At 44.5% G+C, this 24,965-nt stretch overlaps 1 protein-coding gene across 5 annotated transcripts; it reads left to right on the forward strand.

Annotated features, from left to right (window-relative positions):
• Positions 1-24,872, forward strand: LOC121567909 (clustered mitochondria protein homolog). Of its 5 annotated transcripts, none has more exons than XM_041878276.2 (27): positions 1-359; positions 6,580-6,770; positions 7,053-7,224; positions 7,419-7,562; positions 7,782-7,921; positions 8,428-8,582; positions 8,826-8,951; positions 9,179-9,326; positions 9,452-9,544; positions 9,995-10,429; positions 12,289-12,548; positions 12,848-13,383; positions 14,079-14,180; positions 14,434-14,534; positions 14,757-14,909; positions 17,329-17,391; positions 17,504-17,769; positions 17,918-18,002; positions 18,203-18,356; positions 18,920-19,059; positions 19,172-19,252; positions 19,367-19,492; positions 19,684-19,805; positions 19,936-20,029; positions 20,172-20,306; positions 20,474-20,547; positions 20,708-24,872. In XM_041878276.2, exons 1-27 carry the CDS (start codon positions 230-232, stop codon positions 20,847-20,849), a joined length of 4,368 nt encoding a protein of 1,455 aa, XP_041734210.1. In that variant the 5' UTR covers positions 1-229; the 3' UTR covers positions 20,850-24,872. The 5 variants fall into 5 exon arrangements, with proteins under 5 accessions (XP_041734210.1, XP_041734212.1, XP_041734211.1 ...); XM_041878278.2 differs by having other exon boundaries at positions 17,525-17,769; XM_041878277.2 differs by having other exon boundaries at positions 7,782-7,909.
• The last annotated feature ends 93 nt before the right edge of the window (positions 24,873-24,965 follow it).

The following is a 24,965-nucleotide window of genomic DNA, read 5'->3' on the forward strand; positions in this document are numbered from 1 at the left end:
ACGCAAAGGCAGAGAGGTCAGGAGGAGGAGAAACCACGTGTGATTACCATGTCCAGCTTTGACTGTCCTTCCTCTGTAGACTTGTTTTTGTAAGATCGTACCCTCTGCATGTAGCTGGCTAGCCCGTTAGCTAAAGAAGGAGCGTTTCACAGATTCATATAGCAATTTTGAACAACGGATTTCTGTTGCCACTTTTGAGCTAACTAGCTGCCACACTGACAGCCAAATAATGGTGAGCAAGACGGATGACATCCCGGCGTCAGTACCCAACTGTAATGTTAACACAGTTGATCTTGCAGGAGAGACGCCAGACCGCAAAGAGACTACCAAGGCACCACACAAGGACCCTTGTGCTTGTGGTAAGCAACTAGCTAACGTTAGTTACGTAGTTATCAAGTTTGCTAGCAGAGACTATCCTGCAAAATGTTAAAGCTGTATCGTAATGCTAGGTAACTAATGTTAACTAGCTTAGCAGCTGCATCGGTTGAAAACTATACAAAAGTGTGCACATAGTACTGTTAGCTAGCTAACGTTAGCAAGCTAGCTGCACACATGCATAGTTAATTCAAAGTAGTCATCTCATCTGTCAATGAGTTGATTAGTCTGCTAGCAAACTACCTAAACATGCAGTAATGGGCCTCAGGATTAAACAGTTTTCTATAACCAAGATGAGTCAAATCTCAATTCAATCATGACAGCTAGTTACACCATCCATTCAAGCTTGCTTGAGCTGTTGAACTTGCTAACTAGATAGTAGTTGTGTTGGCTAACGTAACGTTAGCATGTTGCTAAGTGGTTAGCTCAGGCTATATCAAGAGAGTTTGGCTAACAATTAAATAACTCTTAGTATTTAGATAATGAGAAGATTGTAGCCAGATAAGCTGTTAGCTCACTAGCTGTATGTCAAAGACACAACCCTTGTTGTATGGCTGACTTGATGCACCTTGTTAACGTTAGCTAGCTAGCTAGCTTAGACATAGTTAGCTTGGGTAGCTAGTAGCAACGCAGCCAGCGGCGATGCTGGCTTGTTGTAGAAAAATGGTTGATATAAATGTGATTATAGAAATAGTCGTATGTGTGTATCCAGTGTCTTAACAGTGTAGTGCGAGCACCTCACGTCCTGACGCACATGGGACCACAGCTGTTCTGTACCTGCATGCAAGAACGAAGGGACTGAAGGTCACCTTCAGTGGAACTGCACATTTCAAGAGAACAGAGGGGTTCTAATCGATGTGAAGTAATTTCACACGCCGTTTTCTATCAATAGAAACGTATTTGTTTCAGTTAGTCCATCAAATGTATGCTATTGTTGTGACCTAGTAATGTCGAAGTGACTAGATCACCAATGTCCCCGTTAGCTGGCGTGATACCTTCCCCCCCCGTTCAGAACTGGAGAGGTTGGCTGTTCCTCGACCGGGAAGCGGAAGCTGGCCCTTTGAGAAAAGTCATGGTGCATGCACGGTGAGAGAAGGTTATACTTGAGACATTCTGGGTCATACAACCGGTAAGTGTCGTTTAAACAAACCGATATTCATTGCTCGCCACCGATCGCTCGCATCGTATAAAGTATTGATGATCGAGACAGTCACATGACGTACTACTGGTATAGGTTTGGTGAATGTATGGCCACTGTTGAAATTACACAACCTTATGTAGCCTTCACGACAATGCCACAGCTTTCAGTGTCACATTTGACAGGACCTTGAGTTGCATGCATAGACGCCTGTATTGCCACGACTATAACGTTACACACAATATAGTTAGTTCAGCTGTGAAACTTTGGATAGGTCTCACCATTGTCACAATTATTGAGTGACAACTGTACTTGCATCTGTAGAGATTTTCATTGATTGTAGGGACTCATTTTGTCACAGCCAGTGACTGTAATGTGTAATAACATGTAATTTGTATCAGAATACTACTCTTTATTCCAGGTATTTGTAGGTATGTCATTTTTAATCAATTATTTGCATTTGCTTATGCAGCTTATTATTTTGAGACATAAACTAAACGTTTATGTACCAATCAATATTTGTTGGAAGATGAGAAGCATCTTTTTAATTGGCTAGCCTACACCTAGACTAGAGCTTCGTATGTGTAGCACGTGCCATCATGCTATCATGCTTTCTTCTAGTGAATATACGTTCATATTGATGGACAAAGTGTTTGTCCATTATAGAGCTTTTGTCTGTTGGCAACCTTTGTCAGCTATTGACATTCATTCACAACTCCATAGGTAACAAATTATCATTACCAACAAAATCATTATTGACCCCTAAACCACTTTCCTATTCTTATCGGCACTTCAAGATACTATCACCTCCTTGATTAGCTTTCTAATGAAACTCACCTCTCATTTAAGAGAAGCCTGCTGGACTGGACAAATGCCTTAGGCCTAATTAGAGCCAGTTGGATAACTACCAAGACACTGAGCTGTGTATCCTGCAGTACTGACAGTATTGTGACAGACTGCACATGGCAGACTGATGGGGGTTGAGGGTAGCAGGGGGTGAAGGGATCTGTTAGCGATTGTAACCTAAGGGGCTTAAATGCTCCTCAAGGGTGAAGAGGTGACCTTTGTAGTCCTCAGGTCACTGTCCAGACTCTCCACACCCTCCCCTCTAGCCCCCTGTCATCTCTTGTAACGTTTTACTAATTTATATATATCCGAATATTTAGGCAAGTTAGCTGGCTAAATCCTTGATCCTGCTTTGTAGTTTACCCTGCAGTTCTGAGATCACATATAACAACCCATTCTAAAACATATCAACACGCTTAAGACAGAGGAGTCTGGGCCTCCTGTAGCTCAGTTGGTAGAGCATGGCGCTTGCAACGCCAGTGTTGTGGGTTCGATTCCCACGGGGGGCCAGTATGAAAAATGTATGCACTCACTAAAACTGTATGTCGCTCTGGATAAGAGCGTCTGCTAAATGACTAAAAATGTAAAAAATTAGTCATTTGACTGGTTATGAGACCTCCCTGCAAAGATATATGCATGACTCTGCAGGAAAGCTTTTCCCTCCCTGCTCTCTATCAATCTATCAAAAGAAGGTTGCCATCTTGTGGTGTAATAAATCTATCTATGTTGGGCTTTGTAAAAAAACAACAACCTTGCTCTGTGTCCCCCCCCCAAATGCTGTCTGTTTGGTTTCTTGTTGCCCTGTAGGCCCACCATGTCAAGGTCCGCCATGTCAAGTGGATGGTGAATTAATTAATCTTTAGTTGAAGCAAGAACAGCGCTCAGTTCGTGGTAAACCTTGAGCAGAGATATAACAGCTTACAACAGACAGGGCAGCATGGAGACTAGTGGCTAGCTCTCTGGATTAGTAGGCCTAGTGGTCTTTCACAATTTTGATTGAATAAGAGCGTTAGTAGTGATCAAGACATTCACACCTCGAGGAAATGGTGAAATGATTCTTGATCTCTTGTAGCCCGCTTCTTTCTATTATTTGCCTGATTGGTCTCTTTCGTCTTCCTTTCCATGCTATCAGACCCTTCCCATGCTATCAGGGACCTAACTCTTTGACCAACTGCCCTGAAAGAGCCTTATCCTGGCGTTAGGATACGTTTGGTTACTGTACAACCTGAGGAGTGAGGCTAGGATACTAATGGTGGCACTGGATGGGGTGTGTGGGGGTTGTTTTGTCTAACTGGTTTAACTGAATGCTGGTCTGACTGGAGGCCTTCTGCCCCCTCCCCCCTCAATGATTTACATGTTCAGAAGGATCAGAGCTGCTTGCTTGGAGGAAAAATGTTGATTATTATACATTTCGTCTGGTTAAGGTTGGTCTTGTGGTTGTCACACTCTATTAAGATAAATATTTCTTATTTAAATAGGCAAAGCCTTCAGTTGGAGAATCTGTATCTGTAGACACCACCTTACCTTCAGGCTCTGATCAGACCCTACACCCAAACAAGGGCACTACGTTCATCCACCTCTGGCCTGCTAGCCCCCCTACCTCTACGGAAGAACAGTTCCCGCTCAGCCCAGTCAAAGCTATTTGCTGCTCTGGCACCCCAATGGTGGAACAAGCACCCCCACAACGCCAGGACAGCAGAGTCACTGACCACCTTCCGGAGACACTTGAAACCCTACCTCTTTAAGGAATACCTGGAATAGTATAAAAGTAATCCTTCTACCCCCCCCCTCCCCCCCCCCCCCATAAAAAAAAATATATATACAAATAAAGTGGTTGTCCCACTGGCTATCATAAGTTGAATGCACCTATTTGTAAGTCGCTCTGGATAAGAGCGTCTGCTAAATGACGTAAATGTAAATGTAGGCCTAACTCACCCACCTAGGCCAGAATATGCATGCCAGTATGACAGAAGTACTGCAGCAGTTTGCAGATTCTGCTTTCACTTCCCTCCATATCTTCATGCCCTAATAGACTGCAGCTCTGAAGGGTTTGGCTCTTTGGGAAAAGTTGTAGTGATAAAATTGTAATTTGTTGTGACACCTGCTGCCCTCTTCATTTACATTTTAGTCATTTAGCAGACGCTCTTATCCAGAGCGACTTACAGTTATTGAGTGCATACATTTTTTTCATACATTTTTCATCCGTGAATTGTGACCAACGACATTAATCTCTCCTGTCTACACTACACACAGTGACATGAAGGCTCAACCTCAACAAGTTTAGTTAGGCTCTAAGTTTTGAGTAATGCAGAAGGTTGTGTAATATTGGACCCCTACCCTATCACCTGACCCCTCGTGCTCTGTTCCGCTGCTGTTGGGCCAAGTGGGTCTGTTTTGCAATTATTAGGCTACATGTTTGCTTCAGCTTTCGGAATACTGTCTGGCACTTTGCCTTGCTACTGGCTCTTTTGTACCCTTACCTTCTCAGTGCTGATTGGATATCATTGGCAGCCGGTATTCATATACACCATTATTTGCAGGCATTTCCACTACCTCCTCAATTCCACTTGAGAAACTAAAACTGTTTAAATGTTAATTAAATTGATGCGAGTCAAGTACCACATATAATTTTTGTAGGAGCTACAGAAATAGTCAAACTGAGCTGAAAAGTGTATCTTGAATAAAGCAGAGGGCCTTGAATGACTCCCGCTGTGTGTTTGTGACCACTCTAAGAAAAATGCAATCGCTAGGGCATTGATGTAAGAATGAATGGAGAGATGAAGAGTGACTTGGACCAGACCAGAAGTAGGGCACCAAAGGGGAGAACCAGAGTAACTGATGGAACCTTATAAAATCAGTCTGCTTCTACAACAGGGCAGGAGGAGCAGTGACTGGAGACACTTGAGGTCACTGTATCTGTTCCTAAAACACAGTTGATCCCTTCCTTCACCTCCCTCCCTTCTGACCTACAGAAACATTATCCCTTGGCTCCTATTGTATGTTCAAGTCTATTCTCCTTACTCTTTCTTTGTAGTCTGTCTTCTCTCGTAGCATTGACCAGTTGTTGGTAAAGGCTGTTGTGTTTGCTATTCAGAGCGTGATGAGTCTCTTTCATTCTCGCTTTTTCATTCCCTCCCCCTCTTTCTCTCCCCCTCCCCATCTCTTTTTCTATTTCTCTATCTGTCTCAATTCAATTCAATTTCAATTTAAGGGCTTTATTGGCATGGGAAACGTATGTTAACATTGCCAAAGCAAGTGAAGTAGATAGTAAACAAAAGTGAAATAAACAATAAATATTAACAGTAAACATTACATCTCTCTCTCTCTCTCTCTCTCTCTCTCTCTTTTACTGTAGATTCCCCCTACCCCCACCCCAGCTGTTTCCCCCCCAACCACCCCCTCTACGTGTTAACCCTGACACTGTGTTACCCTTGACGTTGAACAAGGGCGCGCTGGTTGCAGTTGTCTGGGAGAGAAAACAGCCCCTTCACACTGCAGGCCCCACTAGTTGATATTTATGTATGTAGCCTTTCCTCTTGGCAACCCAACCCACACCATTCAAATTAGTTGTACTTTTTTATGAATGTCAATTCTTTTTAAACTGAGGTAAATAGGAAACACGACTGCTACACCTAGAGGTGTTTCCACAGTTCCAATGCCTTGTGCCAGTGAGGCACCTAATGAGGTCAAGGAGGATGCACTCATTCTGTAAGTGGAGATGGATACATACACACAAGGATGAGGGGAGGCTTTGTGTGGGTGACTCTATTTTCCTTTCACACTTTCTAGTACAGTTCCTTGTTGTGGACCTTGGGAGTCTGGTGCCCAATGTGGAGAAGGCCAAAGGCACCAGGCAAACCACTAGCTTTTATGTTCTGTACAAGAGTCTGAATGATGGTTAAGAACTCCAGGCTGAGAGAAGCAGACCATGGTAACCTGTATACCCCTGCCTCACATGGCAAAAGCTGGAGATCTTGTTTTCTGTGCTAATTGGATCCTATTGTTCTCCTTGGATCCTATAAGTCGCCAACTTGGCACTGTAGACAATGCCCTTTAGGAGTAATCTAATCTGACAACACGCACTACTTTGTTTGCTAACTGGAGGCTTATTATCCTTATTAATTTGGATATGTGTCACTCTGCCATGGCAACGCCCTCTCTACCCATCTGTCCAATCAGATAACAAGCAACATTGAATGTCTCCTTCTGTTCAATCACAGGGCACAGTGCAGACACAGCGGTGATGAACGGGGGCGGGGCCCACGATCATTCGGAGGAGGAGTCCAAGCAGGATGGGGGTGGTGACACGGACGGTGGAGAGGATTCTAACGAACAGGAAGTGATTGTGATTCAGGATACAGGTTTCACCGTGAAGATCCAGGCACCCGGGACGGAGCCTTTTGACCTCCAGGTACAGTACATACTTAAACAGCCCAACAGCCGGTCCCAATTTGCTCACCACCCCTTGACCCGCCTAATCCTTCGATGTCTGCAGATCTGTTAGGTGTAAGCAATATAGTGGATGGAAGATCCACCAGCACACCACTTATACCTATCCATAGTCTTCAGATCTGCAAACATCGAAGGGTTAGGGACAAGGTGGAGAGGTAGGGACCAAATTGGGACTAGCTGTAAGACCAAACACTGTCAGTCTCTATTGCTATAAGATGTTAACCCCCACCCACTCCCCCAGGTTTCACCCCAGGAGATGGTGCAGGAGATCCACCAGGTGTTGATGGACCGTGAGGACACCTGCCATCGTACCTGTTTCTCCCTGCAGCTGGACGGCAACGTGCTGGATAACTTTGCTGAGCTCAAATCCATCGAGGGCCTGCAGGAGGGCTCCCTGCTCAAAGTAGTGGAAGGTAGGACTTGGTGTTTTGGATATGTTCTAAAGTCAACCCCTAGCCCTAGACTTTATTGATCTTAAAGCCTAAGGATTGTATAGGTGTAAGATCTCCTCCTAGTTCACTTCCTATAGTGTCTCCTAGACTGTAGACTGTCCGTAGATTGCATAAATTATAATGTAATGGCTGTCCTCTCTGTATGCTCTCCCCAGAGCCCTACACAGTGCGTGAGGCCCGTATCCACGTGCGTCACATCAGAGACCTGCTGAAAAGCCTGGACCCGTCTGATGCCTACAACGGAGTGGACTGCAACTCCCTCTCCTTCCTCAGCGTCTTCACCGACGGGGACCTGGGAGGTGTGTGTGTTTGCGTATCAATTTGTTTATTTGCGTGTGTGTTTTGGTGGGTCTGTCAACGAGAATTGGGGTGAGAGATATTTCAGTCAGTATTCTGAGGTATCCAGTCGCCTTTGTCCTACATATTAATGTGTATGTATGTGTCCTAGGCAGCAGGCTATACAAATCTTTGGTCTAGCTGCATTAGTCTGACCTGTGACCTTGTCTCCTCCTCTGCAGACAGTGGTAAGCGGAAGAAGAAAGGCAGTGAGCTGGAGCAGATAGACTGTACCCCTCCAGAACACATCCTGCCTGGCAGCAAAGAGCGCCCCCTGCTGCCCCTCCAGCCACAGAACAAGGACTGGAAGGTAATAATAATGGTAATTATGGTGATTTTAGCAAACACTTTTATCCAAAGAGACATACAGTTCGTAGTGACACATATTTCATATTTGTGGCCTATGCAGGAATCAAAACCCACAACCCTGGTGTTGCCAGCAAGCTAATCATGATCATTCTAATGCCGTCTCAGTTACATAGATTGTGTATCTCTGTGATATTGTCTGACAGTTCAAAACATGTCACATTCTTCAAGAAGTGTGTCCATTTGTAGTTTACTGGCTTCTGCTCCAACCTTTGATCTGCTTGTAGGAGCCATTTTTTAATAGCTGACTGATTTGCCAGACTTACTCAAGCCTGGCACTAGTACACTTTTTCCTAGAATAAGTAAACGTGGTTGTAGAATAAAGGGTAAGATTAGTTAAGTAACCATAAAGTGCAGATGAAGTAATCAGTCTATGACCCTTTTCCAATATCCACACTAGCACACCACAAGTCTTAAGTTCCATTCCAATGTCCATATCTGATTCCCCTTCTCTCTCTGTAGCCCATGCAATGCCTGAAGGTCCTGACTATGAGTGGCTGGAACCCCCCTCCTGGCAACAGGAAGATGCATGGTGATCTCATGTACCTGTATATGGTGACTGTTGAGGAGAGACACATCAGTATCACCGCCTCTACACGTGGCTTCTACCTCAACCAGTGAGTCTGGCTTTCCCTGTTTCTCATTAGACTTAACGAATACTGTTTTCACACTACTGAGCTGAGCCAAACGGAGCTGTATTGTGTTGGCCTGATTACTGATTACCAGTTGCTGGAACTGTACTGGAAAGTGAGAAAGGAAAATATCAGAGCCAGCACAGTATGGTTAGGTTTGGCTAGATGGTGTGAAAAAGTGTCAGAGAGTTGACCATAATGAGAGATGACCATGGTGTTGTGTTCCAGGTCGACCACCTACACCTTCAACCCCAAGCCAGCCAACCCCAGCTTCCTGAGCCACTCGTTGGTTGAGCTGCTGAGCCAGATAAGCCCTGCCTTCAAGAAGAACTTCACTGCCCTGCAGAAGAAAAGGTAAGTGGCCTACACTAACCAAAATGAACTGTGTTTTTTATTAGTTCTGTGTAGTGGGGGGGAAAACATATACTGATAAGCATACAATTATTAGTCGTTATCAGAAATGTATATTTTTTCAGAGCTAACAATATTAGCCAGGCAGTTTTCTTGATAATTCTGGTAATTACTTCTGAGGAATACTCCCACTGTGATACGTGGCTAATTTGGTTTCTGATTGCCTGCAGGGTCCAGCGGCATCCGTTTGAGAGGATAGCCACGCCTTTCCAGGTGTACAGTTGGACCGCCCCCCAGGTGGACCACACCATGGACTGTGTCAGAGCTGAAGACGCTTACACCTCTCGTCTGGGCTATGAGGAACATATACCTGGACAGGTACACACGCTGTACACCTCGTGCCTAGGCTACGAGGAACACATACATGGACATGTCCACACACACCAATAATAGTCTGGTTTTTAGAGTCAGTGTAACATGGGGTCTCTGTGTTATTTATTCAGACGCGAGACTGGAATGAGGAGCTGCAGACAACCAGAGAGCTGGCCCGAAAGAATCTGCCTGAACGCCTGCTGAGAGAGAGGGCCATCTTCAAGGTGAGCCAGCCTAAAGCAGTAGTTGAAGCCCAACTCCTTTCCACTCTTCTGTCTCCTGCACTCTTTCTCGCTTATTTGCTTTCTCCAGTGAGCTTCGGTCATCGATTCTCCTCTTGAAACACCCTCCTTTCTGCTCCGTTTCTCTGTTTACGTCTATATCCTGTAGTGTGCACAGACTATTACGCTTCTTTCCATCCTCTACATCAGGACTGCCCAACACTGTTGCTGGAGAGCTACAGTCCTGTAGGTTTTTGCTCCAACCCTAATCTAGCGCACCTGATTCTAATAATTAACAGGTTGATAAGATGAATCAGGTTAGTAACACCTGGGTTTGGAGCGAAGACCTATAGGAGGGTAGCTCTCCAGGAACCGGGTTGGGAAACCCTGGTCTACATCTTTAAGCATTTATTCTCTAACCCTCCTCTCTCCCTCCCCTCTCCCTCTCACCAGGTCCACAGTGACTTTGCGGCTGCTGCCACTCGTGGTTCCATGGCGGTGATCGACGGCAACGTGATGGCCATCAACCCTGGCGAGGAGACGCGTATGCAGATGTTTATCTGGAACAACATATTTTTCTCCCTGGGCTTCGATGTCCGCGACCACTACCGCGAGCTGGGCGGGGACGCTGCCGCGCACGCTGCTCCCACCAACGACCTCAACGGTGTCCGGGCTTACGGGGCCGTAGACGTGGAGGGGCTGTACACCCTGGGGACAGTGGTGGTGGACTATCGTGGTTACCGTGTCACGGCCCAGTCGATCATCCCTGGTATTCTGGAGAGAGAGCAGGAGCAGAGCGTTATCTACGGGTCTATCGACTTTGGGAAGACAGTGGTGTCTCATGGGAAGTACCTGGAGCTGCTGGAGAGGACCAGTCGACCACTGAAGGTGAGGAGGAGGATATCATGATGATAATGCCAGTTTCATGCTTTATTTTTAAATCTGCTAATTGTTTGGGATTTACTTTATTTGTCAGTACAGAGTAAGCAAACTTAAATATGTTTTGTAGAACTGTATAATTTGTTGAACTGTTTTTCTTCACTGCACTGGCCTACAGACATTCAATGTACAGTTGAAGTTGGAAGTTTACATGCACCTTAGCCAAATACATTTAAACACAGTTTTTCACAATTCTTGACATTTAATCCTAGTAAAAGTTCCCTGTCTTAGGTCAGTTAGGATCAACACTTTATTTTAAGGATGTGAAATGTCAGAATAATAGTAGAGATAATTATTTATTTCAGCTTTTATTTCTTTCATCACATTCCCAGTGGGTCAGAAGTTTACATTCACTCAATTAGTATTTGGTAGCATTGCCTTTAAATTGTTTAACTTGGGTCAATCTTTTCGGGTAGCCTTCCACAAGCTTCCCAACATAGGTTGGGTGAATTTTGGCCCATTCCTCCTGACAGAGCTGGTGTAACTGAGTCAGGTTTGTAGGCCTCCTTGCTCGCACACGCTTTTTCAGTTCTGCCCACACATTTTCTATAGGATTGAGGTCAGGGCTTTGTGATGGCCACTCCAATACCTTGACTTTGTTGTCCTTAAGCCATTTTGCCACACCTTGGGGTCATTGTCCATTTGGAAGACCCAATAGCGACCAAGCTTTAACTTCCTGACTGATGACTTGAGATGTTGCTTTTATATATCCACATAATTTTCCTTCCTCATGATGCCATCTATTTTGTGAAGTGCACCAGGCCCTCCTGCAGCAAAGTACCCCCACAGCATGATGCTGCCACCCCCGTGCTTCACAGTTGGGATGGTGTTCTTCGGCTTGCAAGCATCCACCTTTTTCCTCCAAACATAACGATGGTCATTATGGCCAAACAGTTCTATTTTTGTTTAATCAGACCAGAGGACATTTCTCCAAAAAGTAGGATCTTTGTCCCCATGTGCAGTTGCAAACCGTAGTTTGGCTTTTTTAAATTGTGGTTTTGGAGCCGTGGCTTCTTCCTTGCTGAGCGGCCTTTCAGGTTATGTCAATATAGGACTCGTTTTACTGTGGATATAGATACTTTTGTACCTGTTTCCTCCAGCATCTTCACAAGGTCCTTTGCTGTTGTTCTGGAATTGATTTGCGCTTTTTGCACCAAAGTACGTTTATCTCTAGGAGACAGAACGCGTCTCCTTCCTGAGCGGTATGACGGCTGTGTGGTCCCATGGTGTTTATACTTGCGTACTATTGTTTGTACAGATGAACGTGGTACCTTCAGGCGTTTGGAAATTGCTCCCAAGGATGAACCAGACTTGTGGAGGTCTGCAATTTTTTTTCTGAGTTCTTGGCTGATTTCTTTTGATTTTCCCATGATGTCAAGCAAAGAGGCACTGAGTTTGAAGGTAGGCCTTGAAATACATCCACAGGTACACCTCCAATTGACTCAAATTATGTCAATTAGCCTATCAGAAGCTTCTAAAGCCATGACATCATTTTCTGGAATTTTCCAAGCTGTTTAAAGTCATAGTCAACTTAGTGTATGTAAACTTCTGACCCACTGGAATTGTGATACAGTGAAATAATCTGTCTGTAAACAATTGTTGGAAAGATGACTTGTGTCATGCACAAAGTAGATGTCCTAACCGACTGGCCAAAACTATAGTTTGTTAACAAGGAATTTGTGGACTCCAACCTATGCGTATGTAAACTTCCGACTTCAACTGTATATCGACTGCCATGCCACAAAACCTGCCATACTGTGGTTATCACATTCTCTCTTTCATAATATAACTGACTCTCCCACCCCCAGGTCCAGAGGCACGATGTGCTGAATGAGAAGGATGAGTCTGTGGAGCTGTGTTCCTCTGTTGAGTGTAAGGGCATAATTGGCAATGATGGACGCCACTACATCCTGGACCTTCTGAGGACCTTCCCCCCCGACCTGAACTTCCTGCCAGTGGAAGGGGAGGAGCTTTCCCCTGAGAGTGTGAGACAGGGTTTCCCCCGCCAGCACCGCCACCGTCTGGCCTGCCTCCGACAGGAGCTCATCGAGGCCTTCGTCGAGCACAGGTACTGTAGGGTGCTTTAGGGAGGCGTTTTAATTGTGTATGTGCCATGGGTATAGCATGGAGACTCTACCTTTCACATTTACATACATACACATACATGTGTTTTGGTGGTTACTTATGGGCTTCCTTGGTTGTTTGTGTGCCATCGATAGGGTACTGAGGCCCTCGGTATGTCCCTCAAGATGGTAATTTGATGTTCCCTTTAGTGTATGATTGGGTCTGTGCACATTTGAATGCTCACGTAACTGACTATGCCCCACCCCCTCAGGGATAATAAAGATTCTGTACTCTACTCCTCAGATACCTCCTCTTCATGAAGATGGCAGCGCTCCAGCTGATGCAGCAGAAAGCCAACAAGGAGAGCAAGATGGCCGCCCTGACAGAGAACAGCAGCCCCGAGGCAGCCGTTCCAGCCCTGCCCTCCACAGAGACCCCTGATGCCTCGGCCGAGTCCTCAGAAACTTCCACAGAAACCCTCACTGACGGCAACTCAGACGCAGCCCAGACGGAGACCACCTCCACCTCTGATGCCCCTCAGGCAGCAGCAACAGAAGCCACCACCACAGAAGCAGCCCCCAAGGCAGAACCAGCAACAGAAACAGACAGTCTCGCTGCTGCATCAACAACAACCACTAATGCCTCCCAGGCAACCCATACAGAGGATAATGTGGTTCCCACGGCGACCACCAATGGGCCGTTGGTGCCCGTTGGCACGACGATTCAGAACGGGGAGTGCGAGAGCCCTCTGGAGGCTAAGGCTGAGGATAGTATCCCGGGCTTAGCGCAGGCCAAAGAGCTGGCTGAGTTCTTAGCCGCGGAAGACGGATCCGGTATCGGTACGTCCAAACCACTGCAGGGTAGAGAAAGACTGGGGGAAACCCAGTCCGTGGAGAAATGCATTTAAATAAGTCTCTTTATTTTCACCATAGACTTGCATTTAGAATGGTGTGTTTGAGTGTATGTGTGGTTTTTCATCTGTATGTGAGAGTGTTTAACCATGGTAGCGCTAAGAAGGCTTCTTAATGCTGGTGTCTTAGTTGCATCTCTCCACCTGGCTAGGTGTCCCTGTCCAGTTCTTAGCCACCTATGGGGTGAGCATGGACCCCAGTAACATCACTAGCAGTGTGGGATATAGCAACCCAATAACCACAGATCTCTCCAGTTGATTTCCCATTGGCTGGTGTGACAATTAATCAAAGGGATTGTGACTCCAGAAAGAAGGAAAGAATCCTTGGTTGTGTGTGGGATGGCAGGAGTTGGCTCCTGGTCCTACTGCCTGCTTGACAATACCTCTAATGACAAGGGGGTTTGAGGTTATTTAACTAAGATCTGCAACAGTGTGGTGGTTTTCAACTCAAAATGGACTTGCATGTAGGCATTGGGCGAAAGATGATAGTAGTGCTTTTGGGGAACTCACCCCATATCATTTTGATTTGAGTTGCCCAGGTAACTTGTTATATTGATATTCATTAAACATCTCTCTCCTCCTCCCCTGATCTCTCCAACCCCTCCCTGACTTGTCTCCATCAAGACCCTAAAAGCCGAGAGGTGGTCCTCAACGCCTGCAAGGCTGTGGGTTCCATCAGCAACACCTCCTTCGACATCCGCTTCAACCCAGACATCTTCTCTCCAGGTAGGAAACTGTCACTTTATGTTGGTTGATGATGTAGTGCATTTAGGAGAGGTTTGGTGTGGCAGCTGGCTCTGCTGTACAGTACTCATTTTTATAATGCATAGTATTTTTGGGTATCGATTTCTGGTACCTCCAAAGCTCTTCACTGGAATTGCCATATTTCCGCATTCATGAAACTAAAGCGTAATAAAAGACTATTGCATGCTATACTGACACTCATTCCCCCCCCAAAATTCTGATGTCTCTCCCCCAGGAGTGCGTTTCCCTGAGGACAGTGCGGATGACATTCAGAAACAGAAGCAGCTGTTGAAGGATGCTGCAGCCTTCCTGGTGTCCTGTCAGATCCCATCTCTGGTAAGTTTCAGGGCAGCAACATAGTACCACGCACAAGCAGTAATTACCTTCACTATATTACAACATATTTACTTACATCTCTGTATCACTAGCCTTTGTGTTTGTCTAGCTATTTGTGGGTGTGTGGGTTGGTGTGTTTGTTTGGTTATTTGTATTTTGTTGTGTGTGGTAATTTCTTACATTGTATGTGGTAATTTATTTTACTTATGTCTCTCCCTCCAGGTGAAGGACTGTCTGGACCACAGTGCTCTGCCCATGGATGGAGCCACGCTGTCCGAGGCACTGCACCAGAGGGGCATCAACGTGCGTTACCTAGGCAATGTGCTGGAGTTCGTGGACAAGACCCCAGCCAAGGCACAGCTGGAGCACTTCTATGTAAGCCTGAACCCCTGACCTCCATAAGATCTTGAGGACTGACTGAGGAGAATTATAATGAAGGGCAATGATATCATTATGCTAATAATGCTAACCTTCTAGACCAGGGGTGTCAAACTCATTTTAGCTCAGGGGCCACATGGAGGAAAATCTATTCCCAAGTGGGCCGGACCGGAAAAATCATGGTATATATAACTTAAAAACAACAACTTCAGATAGTTTTCTTTGTTTTAATACGATCAACATACAACATAAAGCTGGAGCCTGAGGACAGTGTGTCCAAAATAGTACAAGCACAACATCACTATTAATCATAAAACACGTCAAGTTTATTTGAAAATTCTAAAGAAAAAGAACACACAAACACACAATGCCTCAGTGATTCACAGAAGTATATCACAGATCACAGAACTATATCAGGGTGTCATTTCTCAGGCAGAAATGTAGATAAAAATAATGAAATCCTGTTCCCCAAACAAGTGCAAGAACCACAGAGTCAAGAATAGGTTAAATATACAAATAAAATAAAAACAATTAAAAACAATAGCACATCAACATAAAAACATATAAACATAAATCTGAAAGCATTGCTCAAACTCCCGTAACAGTCCCGTTATTTTATCTTTGAACCGCTTCATGTCTGCCACATGTTGGGTCGCGCACACATTTTTCAGACAGGGGAAGTGAGCTGCATCATCACCGGCAAGTTGCGTCTCCCACAATGACAGCTTCAACTTGAAAGAACGTATGCTGTCATAATACTGCGTGACAACTTTGTTGCGCCCTTGCAGCTGTTTGTTCAAGTTATTCAGGAGCTCTGTAACATCCACCATAAATGCAAGGTCCTGCATCCATTCTGCGGAATGAAATTCTAACACTGGTTTGCCCTTTTCTTCCATGAACTGTTCAATTTCTTCTCGTAAATCAAAGAAACGCCTCAGCACAGCACCTCGGCTTAAACATCTTACCTCAGTGTGGTATGGCAGGCCATAGATGTGGTCTTTCTCTCTGAGAAGGCTGTCAAACTGACGGTGATTCAGGCTTCTGGATCGGATGAAATTAACAGTTTGGATGACCACCTTCATGACGTTATCCATCTTTAATGACTTGCAACACAAAGCCTCCTGGTGCAAAATACAGTGAAAAGTCAAAAAATCACGTCCTCCATTTGCAGATTGCACTTTCTCTCTGAACTTTGTCACAACGCCTGCTTTTTTCCCGATCATTGAGGGCGCACCATCTGTAGCCAGGCTGACAGCGCGGGACCAGTCCACTCAGACCCTGTCCAGCGCGCCGACGAGTGCGGTAAAAATATCAGCTGCTGTCGTTGTATCTGTCATCGGCACCAACTCCACGAACTCCTCGGTGACGGTCAATGTGTCCTCAACTCCGCGGATGAAAATGGCCAGTTGTGCAACATCTGTAATGTCCGTGCTTTCATCAATTACAACCGAAAACGCAATAAATGACTTTACTTTTTGCTTCAACTGGCTGTCCAAATCCACTGAAAGATCGGAAATCCTGTCTGCAACTGTGTTTCTTGTCAGGCTGATATTTGCAAAAGCCTGCCGCTTTTCAGGGCACACAATCTCCGCTGCCTTCATCATGCATGTTTTTACAAATTCACCCTCACTAAATGGTTTTGAAGCCACTGCGATTTCATTAGCAATGAGGTAGCTAGCTTTCACTGCAGCGTCACTGATGTCTCGGCTGTGAGTAAACACAGACTGCTGTTTCTTCAGACCCGCCAACAGTTCATTCACCTTCTCTCATCTCCGCTGTCCTTGAAAGTTGTCATATTTGTCGGCATGAAGACTCACATAGTGGCGACGAAGGTTATATTCTTTCAGCACTGCAACATGCTCTGAACACACCAAACATACAGCTTTCCCATTCAATTCCGTGAATAAATAGGATGACCATCTTTCTTGGAACACTCTGCACTCTGCGTCCACTTTTCTCTTTTTTGACAGAGACATATTGGGGCAATGAGGGTGCCAAAGCACATAATGTTAAAAGTAGAAGCCGTAATAAATATCGCGGGCAAAACAAAGTAGCTCATTGGCTGCACGTGCTTGACCTACTTGCTCTTCCCCGGTATAAACAGTTTGCTTGCTTAACTCAATTGCTATTGCGCCATCCAGTGGACGCAATTGGAACAGCAGTTTATTTTATTGAAAAATTGCAGCGCATTTTTATACTTTACAAAATAATTTTTTTTTTTTATTAATTTTTTTCAAAATCATCTCGCGGGCCGGATTAAACCCGTTTGCGGGCCTGATCCGGCCCGCGGGCCCGGACGTTTGACACCCCTGTTCTAGACTGTTCTAGACAGAGTGCAGGTCAATGCATAAAGATTCATCTGCATTCAGCTTGTTTCCTTTTTCTTAAATGGTTTCGTATCTCTTCTGTTCTGAAGAGAATAGGTATCAGCGAGTTGATCACCAGATGTGCGAAACATATCTTCAAGACATACCTCCAGGTGAGTGCTATTTTTCAAGCAATGATTGTAGAATTATGATGTACTTAGGATGACACAGATATTTGCTATTTATTTGTCTCCCTAAGAAATTGATTAAATATGAGAACAATAGACTATGTACTCCGTCTCCCAGGGTGTGGAGTTGTCGGCCCTCTCCGCCGCTGTCAGCCACTTCCTCAACTGCTTCCTGTCCTCCTTCCCCGATGCCGTGGCACACCTGCCTGCCGACGAGCTTGTATCGCGCCGCAAGAACCGTAAACGTCGTAACCGCGTCCCGGGGGGAGGGGACAACACGGCGTGGGCCAGCCTGACACCCAGCGAGCTGTGGAAAAACATAGTCTCTGAGGCCCAGAGCTACTACCACTTCACCCTGCACTGGTGGGTGGGAATTAGGGTTGATGTTGGCACAATAGTAGGCTTGATGTTAGCACACTATACTAACAAGCTACCACTTCGGCCTGCACTGGTGAGTGCGCTTGGGTTAAAGTTGGTGTATGTTTTCCTAAAAACATGCATCTTTCTACAGCGAGAATGCCGACCAGGTAGTGGAGAAATACGGCCTTCAGAAGATCACCCTGCTCAGAGAAATCTCCATCAAAGCTGGCATCCAGGTAACTCCCATCAATCCCTATTTAGACTAGGTGCAATTTTCAACATATTGTATACATCTGTCCAATACCTTCAGATCTACAGAAATGCCTAGGGAGTAGGGGCCAGGGGTCAAATTGTAATTCAAAATTAACGATGTCACGTTTTTAACCCTCCCCCTCCTAACACGCTTCCTGTGTCTCCTGCCTCCCTGCGTTTCTAGATCCTGATAAAGGAGTATAACTTTGACAGTCGCCACAAGCCTGCCTTCACAGAGGAGGACATCCTTAACATCTTCCCTGTGGTGAAGCACGTCAACCCCAAGGCCTCAGATGCCTTCCACTTCTTCCAGAGTGGACAGGCCAAGGTCCAGCAAGGTGAGGCTACTAGACCTGGATCAGCATGGGCCGGAACAGAATGGGTACTCCTAGTGCTAGAGACATACAGTACATACAACACTACTCACACTTATAATGCAACTCGCACACACACCTTCTACAGGTCCAGCCAGGTGAGGTGGGTACCAGTCCTGCTAGGCAGGATCAGCGTGGGTCTTCCTAGTGCTGGAGACATACAGTACATGCGACACACACACACACACACACACACACACACACACACCTTCCACTTCTTCCAGAGCGGACAGGCCAAGGACCAGCAAGGTGAGGTGGATACCAGTCCTGCTGGGCAGGATCAGCATGGGTGCTCCTAGTGCTAACAGATATGCAAATGAAGCTCTACTCACACATGCAACACACACACACGAAAGCTGAAAAATGTTTCCTTCCTCCCCATACAAACCATGCAAAAGCACTATTACATACAAATATTCATGCAACAATGCAACTCTCTGAACCCATTCACATTACTTTCTGTTGCATTGTACAACGATTGTGGAAGCCTGAGTTGTTAACCAGGTCTCTGTGCTCTCTGTGTGCAGGTTACCTGAAGGAGGGCTGTGAGTTGATCAACGAGGCTCTGAACCTGTTCAACAACGTGTACGGGGCCATGCACGTAGAGATCTGTGCCTGCCTGCGTCTGCTGGCTCGCCTCAACTACATCATGGGAGACCACCACGAGGTATGCTGCTCTAGACATAATACACACACATTTTATATTCTTCTCACACATGAGAACAAATGGCCACAGCAATTCCAGTGAAACAGTCCTGACTCGTCTTCTCTGTCCACAGGCTCTCAGTAACCAACAGAAGGCTGTCTTGATGAGTGAGAGAGTGCTGGGCATTGAGCACCCCAACACTATCCAGGAATATGTACGTATCCAGGAAAATTACAGTTTTTCAAAAATATGTTCTTGTTTCATCATAAAATGTATTTCAGTCCATGTTAACTGTTTCTAAATGCCTCTGGTTGCTTTCTCCCCCCAGATGCACTTGGCTCTGTACTGCTTTGCCAATGGTCAGCTGTCCACTGCCCTGAAGCTGCTATACCGTGCCCGCTACCTCATGCTGATGGTATGTGGGGAGGACCACCCCGAGATGGCGCTGCTAGATGTGAGTGGGCCATAGTATTTCATTTATTTTCTTTTGATTGAAACCATCCTGTGTGTGTATATGTCACCACGTTAACGCTGAAGTTATGTACCATTTTTGTGTAACCCTTTCAGGTGTGTTTGTGTGTGACCTTTATTAAATCAGTTCTCCTTACACCTGTTCTCCCTGTGGTCCCGGGTCTCCTCCTGTAGAGTAACATTGGCCTGGTGCTGCACGGAGTAATGGAGTACGACCTGTCTCTGAGGTTCCTGGAGAATGCCTTGGCCATCAACTCCAAATACCACGGACACCGCTCCCTCAAAGTAGCCCTCAGGTAAGTACAAGGGAGAGTTATTCCTTGAGTGACTGAACATCTGTTTCAGTATATTAACTGATTTCCTGTTATATACTCTAGTTTGTGTTATCTTCAGTTGATTTAATGCAAATCAAATGTTCTTCTGCAGTCATCATCTGGTTGCGAGGGTTTACGAGAGCAAGGCAGAGTTCCGCTCTGCGCTCCAGCATGAAAAGGAGGGCTACACCATCTACAAAAACCAGGTAAGATCTACATCTACAGTACACAAAGCTCTACACGTCCTCTCTTCAGAAGTGGCTTAAGAACATTTGCTGAAATAAGAATATGTCCTAGATTACCAACAACTGATATTAGTTTTTAAGCTTTCCCTCCATCTCCTCTCAGGTGGGAGAGGCCCACGAGAAGACTAAAGAGAGCTCAGAGTACCTGAAGTACCTCACACAGCAGGCTGTGGCTCTGCAGAGAACCATGAATGAGATCTACAAGAATGGCTCCAACGCCAGCATCATGCCACTCAAGGTATGTGGCTTAGGGCCTAGCTATGGTTTCATATGGGTTTCAAAGGGCCTTGTATTGTCCCCAGATGATAACATACCTGCGTCTGTAGATTATGCTTTCAAATGTATTGTGGGTGTTAGTTTCATAGTACAATGTGTCATTTTGTTGGTTTCCACCACTTTTTCCAGTTCACAGCACCCAGTATGGCGAGTGTTCTAGAGCAGCTCAATATCATCAACGGCATCATCTTTATACCCCTCAGGTAAAGTGAAGTAGCACCTTATTTTTACAGTTTGAGTTGAAAATAGAAACCTGTCAGCACCCAGTTCTGACCTCTGTGGAATTCCATCCCCTCTTAAAAATATAAATGTGTCAGTGCTCAACATTAACCCCTGTGGTATCCCAACCCGTTTCCTCTGCAGCCAAAAGGACTTGGAGAACCTGAAGGCGGAGGTCCAGCGGCGGCAGCTGCTTCAGGAGTCAGGGAAGAGTGTGGGGGAGCTCACTGTGGACAGTCCACTAGAGCTAGACGACAAAATACCCATGGACGTTAACGTTGATTAACGTCAAACCCTTCACACCACACTACTTTCTGCAAGGGAGAGGACGTGATGCAACAGCCATCTCCTTGAATGAGCATGTGGACCCGAGAACTGAGCTGTCTAAAAAATCTACAATAAAAACAAAAGGGGTGAGGGATTGTTCGGGGCAGTCAAAGAGAAACATCTATGTATACAGTAGGTATAGAGTTTATAAGAGGAGCTTCAAGGAGTAACACAGCAGGAGTTACAGTATATACAGTGGTAGGAGAATATAGAATCCATGTTAACATGTTCAATCTGAAAGCCTGCAGCCTCGAGCTTTGGTAAAGAAACAGAACGAATGTCAACTTGATATCTGCTGCTGTGTAAGTGTGTGTGGCTGTGTGTGAGAGAAGGCGACCAAGGACGACCATGACATTGTATTACCAGAGCCTTATCCACTGTTCATCCAACTCCACATCAACCAACTGTTCCCCCTACCCAAGGACCACTCTTTACCCCTCCAAAACTCCTGAAAGAGCCACTGCGGCAACTAGGGCTTCCAGTTTCACCATGGCCCCATTTTGCCTCGAAATAACTTCTAACACCCTGTCCCAAAACTCAGGGGATTTTTTTTACTGTGTGCTAGGTGAGATTAAGAAACAGTCATTAAAATTAAGAGATTTCTCTGTTTTGGGCAACAGAATGTAAACTCCCTTCTCTTGCATTTAGTCTTGTTAATCCTCACCAATCACCCATTTACTCTTGAGTGTCCCCAATGGTCAGTCAAAAACGATTTGTATTTCATGGTTTTATCCCAGGTGGGTGGCTGCTGTGTTCCTTGGATCTATCGCAGCAAAACAGGCTATGACGCATGTGAGCTCTCAATCAATCTTTTGATTGTTACACCTTTTTTCAGTAAAAATTCATCTTTTTGTAAAAGCAAAATGGTAAGGGGGGGGGACTACATTTTTAGGTATGTCAATTATCCATTCATTTAAAGGTAGAGTCAGCGATATGATGTAGGTGCACAAAGTAAACGGCGTAGTGGGTCAATTTCCGCAACAACTAAGAGCGTTGAAGCACGAGGCTAAACTCACCCACTGTTTTGGTCCCGTACCTACCACACTCGAACAGTGTGAAGCGAACCCATGCACATGTGCTGATACTGTGTGGGAGCGAAGTCATGCATCTTGCTCATTGCAATATCTGCGGTGCTGGCTCGTGGCAACATCATTTCGCTGAGTCTACCTTTAAGCCATGTCTGTTTTATAGAAAATATCAGTGGAAAAGATGTATAAATAAATCTGTCTATGGGGTTTAGACAGGTACTTGATTAATGTTGGAAATACAGATATGAAATGTCCAACTATGGCTTGAGCAGTAGACTCTATAGGTCTCTTATGTTAGATGTGTCCAGTCTTTTATTTTTCCACTTTGAAAGAATATGTGCATGTATGTTTGTTTCTGTGTGTGTTTGTGTAGTCAGCGAGAAGGAATCGGATATGGCCATGATGAGTTTGTGACACTTGCTGCTTTGTAGTATAATGACTAGGTTGGGTAAGCCACGACTTTCCAAATGTTGTATTTTTATACACAAAGGCTGTGTTTACACAGGAAGCCCAATTCAGATATTTTGCCCAATTATTGGCAAAAGATCTGATTGGTCAAAAGATCAATTAGTGGCAAAAATATCAGAATTGGGCTGCCTGTGTAAACGCAGCCATAGTAAACCATGGGACGGCTAATGCAAACTTTTATTCTCATGTAACATTCTTGGCCAGCAATGTTGTAAATCTGTTCATATGAAGTGGTTAAATGAGAAACTTCTCCCTATCATTCGATAGAATAGACTTAACCATGGCCATAGACTTGTTCATTGTTTGTCTGTTTCAAAATAGTAAACTGTTATGTTTCCATTGTTTGGTAAACCCATTCAACAAGTTGACAGTATGTCAGGCCACAGCAGGCAATGTATGAACAAAGTTTCCTCAGTATTGAGTGCACTTTCAAGTGCTGTCTGTCTAAATGCATACACACAGCACCACCAAAAGTGGGTTGAGAAGGGCTTCTTCAATATACCAAAGAAGACTGATAGAGGTGTGTTTTGTGTGCGCTTGTGTGCGACCCTCCCTTGCAAATGTCTTTCTAAAAATTGTTGCAGTGTCTAAATGTATGTGATTAAAGCAATAGAAATGATGCTGGAACTGATCCTTTTGAAGTGCTGCACTTGTGTCGCTGCAAGACAAACTGCTGTCATTGTAAGTGAAAGGCTGTCATCAAGAGGGGAAAGAACAGTTACTGTAATGAATTTCTTGATTATTATGCTCCTAAAAAAATGGTGGGACAATAGAACTTTGTGTGTGATTTGTGCCTATTTACGTTTAGAAACGGAACCAGGGTGTTATTGGTTTTCTTGTCAACTCTTCAAAACGTTTTAAAATGAGTTTTTTTTCTGGTTTCTTGCTTTTTATTTTTGCTCATGTTTTTCATAGGGATACCACGGGTTTCCTTTTTGAAGTATGTACTGTATATCTGCATTTCCTTCCTCCCTTCAGGTTCAACTTCCTCCATGAATGTCAGTCCTGTCTTGCATTACGCTTTGTGGCCATCGGGTGATGCTCTAGAGAGTACTTTCTTCAGAACCATCAGAAACAAATGAAAAGGCTTTATTAATTTGGAAAATATTTTTGTCCCATATGGACGTTCACAAGCAAATCTCAATGCTAGAGTGTAACTATTTCACATGCTTCTCACTCACTTGACTTTGAGGGAAGCAAAATAAACAAGTATTTGATAGAATTGAGGACGATGTGAACCTGAAAAATTGCAAAGACTACTGCTTGATGAACATTGGTGAACTTTTTGAAACTCTTACAAAAAACTATTGTTTGAGATTTTGCCCATTTCTGATAGAATAAACTCATTGAGAATTATACAAAATAATTTTGGTCTGCTTAGAGACATCTATTTTTTTTTTATGGATCATAAAATCATGGTGCTTCTATTCTATTTAATCACAAAGGCACTAATTGTTGTTGGAGTAAAGCTGTAATTCTGTTCTAATTGCGTCGTAATATTCCTCTTGATACATTCAAGTAATTGCATGAGAAACTGATCTGACTGTTCTTTAGATGTTTACTACCGTCTGTCAGGCTCGTCTGTCAGGCTCAGATTAATTTAGTAGGGAGTGACAGACCTCCGGTTTATTTTATCAAAGCTGAAGACAATGTATAATTTTAGTGTCAATTTAACATTTTTCATTTCCAGATCATTCAAATTACGCATTGCTTCATCTTATGTAAACCCCTGGGTTTGTATGGATGGATGTCCTTTAAATTCTGAATGTCTCCAAATGTTGATAGGTCAAATTACAAAACGAAGAACCGGAATGTTGAGTGAAATGTTTGCACATTTACATTTTGAGAATTTATTTCGGACAGTAAGGCCATAAGGGGATTGGGGAGGAGTCACTTGAACATTTGAAGCTCTGCAAATGACTCCCAGCACTTAATCGATGTCGCACATAGGATACTGTTATCCTGTATATTTACTCTCCCCAATTTGATACAAAAATGTTTATTTGTCAAGATGACACATCTATTCACCTAAGCAGCACACAAGAAAGCACCAATCGAGTTGTCTATTTACTACATAGAAAAATAGAAGGCTCTGACCATCAACATTTCATAGATGCACTGACACGGAGCTGGGTTGTCTCTGCCCTCTCGTCTAGAAGGGAGAAAATAGGTCCTATGGGGCAAAGACAGTACCAATCGGGTCCCTATCACCTCACTGTAGATGGCTGTCTAACGCACACTGATCAGCTTGCATTGTATCCGTCTGTGTAGCACTCAAAACGAGGGTTTGTCCGTTTGAGGTTTCATTCTTCTGTTTTCTCTTTTTTCTTGAACTGATGAGATTTCTTCTGCACATTTCTAGTGTTAAAAGTCTGCTTCCCTGGCTGTGTGGTACCTGTCTGTTGCTCTTTACAAAATAACAATCTAATTATTTTTGGTCTGAGTATGCTTTTGTATTAAAATGAATAAAGAAAACTAGCAAATAACACTTGGCTTGGATTTTTAATAACTACTTATTTACGTATTAGATTGAGATGTGATCTGCTCTAATCAAACTTTTATTAAATGTATGAAATCAT

Source organism: Coregonus clupeaformis, chromosome 6 (genome assembly GCF_020615455.1).
Source record: "Coregonus clupeaformis isolate EN_2021a chromosome 6, ASM2061545v1, whole genome shotgun sequence".
Lineage (NCBI taxonomy): Eukaryota > Metazoa > Chordata > Actinopteri > Salmoniformes > Salmonidae > Coregonus > Coregonus clupeaformis.